Source organism: Sceloporus undulatus, chromosome 2, assembly GCF_019175285.1.
Source record: "Sceloporus undulatus isolate JIND9_A2432 ecotype Alabama chromosome 2, SceUnd_v1.1, whole genome shotgun sequence".
NCBI lineage: Eukaryota > Metazoa > Chordata > Lepidosauria > Squamata > Phrynosomatidae > Sceloporus > Sceloporus undulatus.
Window position 1 is genome coordinate 91,878,443 of NC_056523.1, and position 7,500 is coordinate 91,885,942.

The following is a 7,500-nucleotide window of genomic DNA, read 5'->3' on the forward strand; positions in this document are numbered from 1 at the left end:
AAACCATGGCAGGTGGCTCAACATTTGACAGAATCCTTTCTTTTGTCATTCAGGTGACAAGTTTCAAGTCAAAATTTCAAAGGGGCTTGAGCTCATTAGAAGCAAAAGAGAGAGCCACACCATTAGGAAATCATAATAGATACATTGAAATCTGAGAAAAGTGTTTTTCATTTTAATTAAGAGCATCTTGTGTCTTCCATGTCTGAGGGCTGAGAATCCAGTCTGAGGATTCATCCCAATTTTAAAAGAACTTTCAAGATGATGAAACTATTGTGGGCATAAGGTTAGGCTCCTTTAAAGTCCACTTGAAAACCCAAAATGGATTCAAAATGGTACCCATATTGGGTTAAAAGCCAGTAAGTAGATAAATAAATAAATATTCATGCTCAGCTGACATGAAAGCAAGCATCTATTGCTACTTTTCATCCAATTGCTTAGTTTTAAGTTGGGGAAAAATGAACTTTCTAAAAGAAAAAAAGGCACCTGCCACAGTTGAGTAATATATTTATTTTTAAAAAGTTGCTGAAATTCCTCAGACAGCAATCCAGTAGAGGGCTATGGCAATGTTGCTCGTGTTCCTGAGGTTGTCGGAGGAGTGGCAAAATGAGAGAGAGGGCTTTCTGAGATACTGTTGGTAAAACTCCTGAAGTATAAAAGTTGGTGAGGAGAAAACTGGAAGTTCCATTGACCCCTTCTGGAGTACATTGGGCCCTTGATATCCTCTGGGGTTTGGTTCCTGGACCCTCCATGGATACCAACATCTGTGAATATTTCTCATTAAATACAATGTCATAGTAAAAAGGTGTCCCTTATATAAAATGGCAAAATCAAGGCTTGCTTTTGGGAATTTATATTTAGCATATTTTCAAGCCATAGATGTTTGAATCTGTGGATGAAGAATCCAGGAATACAGAGGGCCAACTGTATTAAGTGTACAGACTCAGGCAGCTCAGGGAACACTTAAGGTAGTACAGTCGGCCCTTCTTATACACGGATTTTTTTATACACGGATTCAAGCATACATGGTTTTGAAAATGTTAAAAAAAAGTATAAATTTCAAATATCAAACCTTGATTTTCCATTTTTTTTATAAGGGACACCATTTTGCTATGTCATTATATTTAATGGGACTTGAGCATACATGGATTTAGTTATACACGGGGGATCTTGGAACCAAACTCCAGCGTATAACAAGGGTCCACTGTAGATCAATACAGAATTGGAGCTTGGTGTGTAATGGCTTCTCTAAGGGATTATCTATATCATTTAAATACTGTACTCCTCATTCTGTTTCAATAGACTGCAATCTGACCATGTGCAATTTGGAGGAATTTGGGCCTTTTGCACTTCCCCCTCAAAAAATGCCATAAACTCTGCTGAAAAAGGATTAGCAGTTTTTGGCTGAATATCATCAAGGAAGCACATTATCAAACATGTGTCTGCCCATCCACTTTGCATGGATTTGCATGGCTGTGCATTTTCAGCACGGGGAGGTTGAATAGAATCAGATTTGTGCAAGAAAATAAAGACAATTAACTATCAATGTGAATTTGTGAAAATCTGCAGCAATTTGCATAATACACTTACATGTAGACTTTGCCTTAACGCTAGTGCAATATGAAGTAGGGACCTTGAAAATTACAGTCAACAGGCTTCTTCGGTGTACAATAGACCTTGATGTGCTTTACTAAGTGTACGTGTGGGCATTATCAATAGTATTTTTAAATCCATGTGGCAACATATTACCCAGTCTCACTAGTTAGTTTTCACAAATTAAGTGTGCATTTAATAAGAGTCTTTCAAGTTTATAAATTAGGACAGAGTGTGTTTTATTTGATTGGGGGTTGAATTTGATCAATTAAATTTATATTCCCCCAAAAATATTTTGTTTGCTTATCTGAATGCTTTATGTAAAGAAGCAGTAAGAGAGGTAATTAATGACTTGGGCAGTTTATACATTGTTTGAAATACCAGATAAAATGATGTTCATTAAAGTCTTTAGGGGGAAAGTGAAGCTATAAAGTTAGCTGTATTTGGGGAGCTCTTTTGGAATACATTTCATTATAAAATTGAACTTTTACAAATCTTGGATGAGTGAGACTAGGTGGGTCTGCCATGAACAATAATCTGACTGGCATTTGTATTGCATCATTGATGGCATGTGATGGCTGTTAGATGCTGACATGCAGTGCAAGAACATCTTAGCAGTGATTTCTGATGGAATTTTGTCGCATTTTTATTTTATGTTATTTGCTTTAATGATCATTAATGATATTTGCTTTAATGATTATGATTTGTTGTGGTTCAGTTATTGCTGTGCAGTGTTACCAACATGCATAATGTAGTCTGTGTTCAGGCAGTAGATTTTCAGAGAGCTGTCCATGGTGTAAACTGCCAAAGGGTTTTTGTGTGTGTGTGTATTTGTGTGTAGTGTGCCTTCAAGTAATTTTCGAGTTAAGGCAATCCTAAAGGTTTATCATGGGGTTTTCTTGTCAAGATTTGTTCGGAAGAGGTTTGCATTTGCCTTCCCCTAAGGGTGAGAGAATGTGACTTGCCCACATTTTCTGCTTCAAATGTTTCACCACATAGTCACTGATTTTTTTCCTCCCAGGTTTTCACAGTGCTTCAGAATGCAGATACCCAAGAAAATGACTAGCTACAACACTGCTACAACAAAAATCTAAATTTGATATAAAAATAGGATATGAATATTGGATATAAATTTTATAAATTATCTTCTGACTTGAACCCAGCATAAATTGCACATTCCCTGTCCCACTTCCACATCTTGACATGCTTTGGTGAGGAATCTATGTTTAAAGTTAATTTAATGACTTGCTTTTGTATATGAAAAAATATCATAAAATCATAGAATTGGAAGAGACCACAAGGGTCATCGAGTCCAACCTCCCGCCATGCAAAAACTCACAATCAAAGCTCCCCCGACAGATGGCCATCCAGCCTCTGCTTAAAGACCTCTAAGGAAGGAGACTCCACTACACTCCGAGGGAGTGTGTTCCACTGTCGAACAGCCCTTACTGCCAGGAGGTTCCTCCTAATGTTGAGGTGGAATCTCTTTTCCTGTAGCTTGCATCCATTGTTCCATGTCTCTAGAGCAGCAGAAAACAAGCCTGCTCCATTCTCAATATGACACCTCTTGAGATATTTAATCTGGGCTATCATATCACCTCTTAACTTTCTCTTTTTCAGTCTAAGCATACCCAGTTCCCTAAGTCTCTCCTCATAGGGCATGGTTTCCAGACCCTTCACCATTCTGCTGGCCCTCCTCTGGACATGCTCCAGCTTTAATCATTATGTAATCATCATGTAATCCAGATGTAACCATGTAACCACATGTAGCATTTTACCAAGAAGAAACATGCTGCTTCTACTAGGAATGAAATGAACTAGAATACTCACAGTTTATGAAATAGTCTGACAAATTTGATAGCCCTTTCCTTACCTTCACACCCAAACTGTATGGGAATGAAGTCTATATAATTATACATGAGCATATATAATTAGGCAAATTGAATTAGTAGGCATTTCCCCATGCAAACAGATTCCTGTCTCTTCTCACAAATCACATTTGCACAGCTATTAAGCTGTCACTGTAATCCAAGTGCTTGTTTTTCTTGAAGAGAAAAATTAATGTGTACATAGACCTGTAGTATAACACAATACACACAAAGAGAGAGACACACACACAGTACAGTGGTACCCCGGGATACGAAAGCACCGCGTTACGAAATTTCCGGGATACGAAAAAATTCTATAGGAAAAAACTGTTCCGGGTTACGTTTTTTTTTTTTTTTCGGCTTACGAAAAAAATTTTTGGTGCTTTTCGGTGCTTTTTCGCATGAAATCGCGGCTTCCAGCGCTAGCGCCTATGGCTTTTTCGGCTAGCGAAAGATTTCGGGTTACGAAGGGCGCCGCGGAACGGATTATTTTCATAACCCGGGGTACCACTGTACTTAGAAACAAGTTTCACTCTATTCAGCATTGTTGTGTTATTGTGTGCCTTCAAGTCATTTCTATCTTATGGTGACCCATCTGTTTCAGGGTTTTCTTAGGGTCCCCTTAGGGTCTCCATAAGATAGAAATGACTTGAAGGCACACAACAACACAACAATGCTGAATAAGGCAGCTTTGTGTATCGGAACTCATCATAGAAGTATTTCATACAGAGTGGGTATCTTGATGAAGTGTCTTTTGTATTATAGATTGTTATTGGGCAGAGATACTACATTGGATGTGCCATAGTGGGTGTCCCCTATAGTTTAATAGATGCTGCAGTAGACACAGGGCTGCTGCAAAATTTGTGGCTTTATATTTCACTCTTTCATATCTCCATAACTTCAGGTGAAAATGTGACTCAGCATTATGGTGTTGTGAGCTTCTTCCTCCTTGCACCACACTGTGATTTGTCATAGGCAGGGCAGAGAATATGATAAGATAGGGAAACACAGTTATAATGGTACAACAATTTCAGTTTAGTCATCTTGCCTTCTAGGGGTTTGATTTGCTCTTGGACCTGTTTGTTTGACTTACACATTCCATATGTACAGTCCATCCAGTAGGTCAGTATTGGCCCTTAACTGACACAGGGAATACAGCAAGTGATCACAAGATGCTTCTTATCTCATTAAGGTGGAATGTTGTGGTGGATATCCAGTGCCAACAGTTCTCCAAAGCTAAAGTTGAGCAATCAACAGTCATCACTTCAGTGTGTTACTTGGATTCTGTGGTTCATTCCCATGCCAATGAGCAGGCAGCCAGAAAAAACTGAATTTATAGTCAAAGCCTGGATGAGTTTGGATTACAACTACTTGAATCCAACTGGCTGATGAATTCTTGGAACTATAATCCAAGAAAGTAAAAAAACTCCGATTAGGGCCAAATTATAGCAAAGGTTGTCTGTTCATCAACATCAAGCACAAGCATTTGTGGTATATGAATTTATCCTGTGCATGGAACCTATTTCAGAGATCATTGTTAAAAGACTACCAACCAAAGACAGTGAATGAACTTTTTGAAACTCAAAGCTCCCTTGGTTATCCCTTGCTCATTTCCACATACACTGCTCAATCCTGTCTGCAGCTGAGGACAGAGCTGGCAGTAATCAAGTCAAAAAGAAGGCAATGGGAACCTAGTGTCTTTCAGCTGTTTTGAATGACAATAGACCTCTATGACCATTTGCCATGAAGGCTTTTGGAAACTGTAGTCCAAAATAAGTACGTGTGAAGAATCCAATTTCAGTCTGAGATTAGATGGGCTTGTGTTGATCCACACTTCCTGGAATATGAGTGAAATTCAGACTTTATAAATATTCACATTCCTAGTTCAAAATATCTGGAGGACATCACCTCTGAATATTTTACAGAATATTTTATTTTACTTGTAACATATGTATCCTACTCACCTTCCAGCCAATTTGTGTTGTCTCCAGACTTCTACTGATCACACTTCACTTTTCAACAGGGCCTTGCTTACTTGAAAACTGTGTCCCATATTACTTCATCTGTTTCTGAAGATGCTCATCTCCTTGTTCCTCTTTATCACAGGTAAGCAAATCCCTTGATGTACACTGAGTGCATAAATGTGTCTGGCTGAATTGCTCATGGAATTCTGATAGTATTACAAGATGGATGAGGAGAAACAAAAGCACAGACATTTTAATTCTTATCCTATACAATTATTTTTCCTTAGCCAAACACATGCACAACTGTGCGGTGCATACACAGTGGCATGCTGGTCACTTTACATTTAAAAGAATGGTATTTGTTTCTGGGTTGAAGCATGTCCTGTAGGGGAAGCTTGGACAGGAAGCAAAATGCATCCCACCACACATAAAGAGCAACCACTCAGGGAAAGCTGAGCTGGGGCAGAAGCATTGATGGAGAACAGCCCATCTATGCGTAAAGTGTTCTCTAAATGTGTGGTGTGCAACACACAGTCCTGACAGCATTTGTGGGGGAAATTTTGCTATTCCCATCAGCCCTAGCCAGCATGACCAACACTGAGGAATGTCTGGTAGAGAGAGATTATCACAATTTGACAACAGAGTTAGGAGCACTCTGTGTATGTATTAGGTTCCCAGCGTTTAAACAGATTCTCTATGTGATAGCAGCATAAAGTGTAGAACCTTCATATTATGCATACATTCACACTGCAACAAGCCTTATCTCTTTTATACCCTATGAGGAGAAAGGTGGCATACAAATGAAATAAAAATAAATCACATTCCCATCATATGCCACAAGATCAAGCTATGACATTTTCCCCTCTTTAGCTGGTAAACCTAGTGGCATGTAGAGCAGACTGTCTATATTGAAATTATTATCTTACTTCCAGTGTCTATCCCACTTGCTAAATAAGGAAGAGAAGAGGGAGGATTAAAGCACCTACTATTGGTGGACTCTATTCATCTTGGTGCCTTGCAAGTTGTGTGGGCCTGCTGTAGTGCTTTGCTTCAGAAATAGAGGATTTCTGCCAGCTGAAGTAGTTGTCTCTCTGACATCCTTCAGGCAGGAGACCTACAGTGTCTTGGCACAAAGTGAATCAACACAAGTGCCTCTGGCTTCTTTAAGACTGAGAGCAATGCCAGGACTGCTGCTTAGATGCCCAGTCTGAAACCTCACTGCTTCAAATTCTCCATTGCTAATACTCAACATCCTGTTTTATTCCTGCAATAATTACACCTTTTATTCCTGTTATTTTATAAACATCCTCCTGAGCATAGTGAGTTTCTTTTTTTTGCATTTGTGGGGTGGGGGGAAATATTTTGTAGACAAGCCAAAGTCTATTCAGAAATGGAAAATTTATTTAAAATGCTAGTCAGAATGGTTGTTCGTTTAACTTAAAACCAAAGCAACAAGTCTTCCGATTCCAGGTCTTACATATTTGAAATCTCTACACAATTATATTGTATGTTTTGTCATGTTGTAATGTTACTGTTTGTGAAATTTCATTGGATTTAATATAGAGATTGTGTGCTGTGGAAGTGCAGAAACTGGAACAGTTTGGGCCAGAAATAGATCAGGGCTGGAGAGTGAAATTTGGACACTCACAGGACCTCTCAGAATATTGTGTTTCATTGAAAAGGAGGAACTGTTGAAAATCCCTACTCTACTCTTTTTTTCCATTGTGGAGCTTCTCCTGAATACCATTCCCTTCATGAATTGAAGAAACCCTTGCAGTTTGTGAAGAAACCACCCCTTCTTTTTAACATTTGGTCACCTTGAATACTGGGCCAAAGATTAATGCCTTAAGTAACTAAAAATGGAGTATAAATTCCTTAACTAAAATAAATAAGTCAATCATTTCTGTTTCAGAAGCTCAGTTTAATGAGTTTTGAAAAAGTGACATTCCCCATATCATTTGGAGAGTCACCCTCATCTTCAAGAATCTTTCTCTATTTCAAAAGAGATGGGACATTACAGATTTCTAATTTGAAGTTTTGCTTTCCCTCTTCATAGTGCTCTGGAATGAGAAATGGCA

General features: G+C 38.6%; 1 protein-coding gene across 2 annotated transcripts in view; it reads left to right on the plus strand.

The window, feature by feature from the left end:
• PDGFRB (platelet derived growth factor receptor beta) overlaps nt 1–7,500 on the plus strand; it is a 121,517-nt gene that overhangs the window by 54,563 nt on the left and 59,454 nt on the right. For both annotated transcript variants that reach the window (XM_042453226.1, XM_042453227.1), the window contains one exon: nt 5,482–5,564. In XM_042453226.1, the coding sequence (XP_042309160.1) occupies nt 5,534–5,564 (31 nt within the window). In that variant the 5' untranslated portion in view covers nt 5,482–5,533. The remainder of the gene's footprint in view (nt 1–5,481; nt 5,565–7,500) is intronic.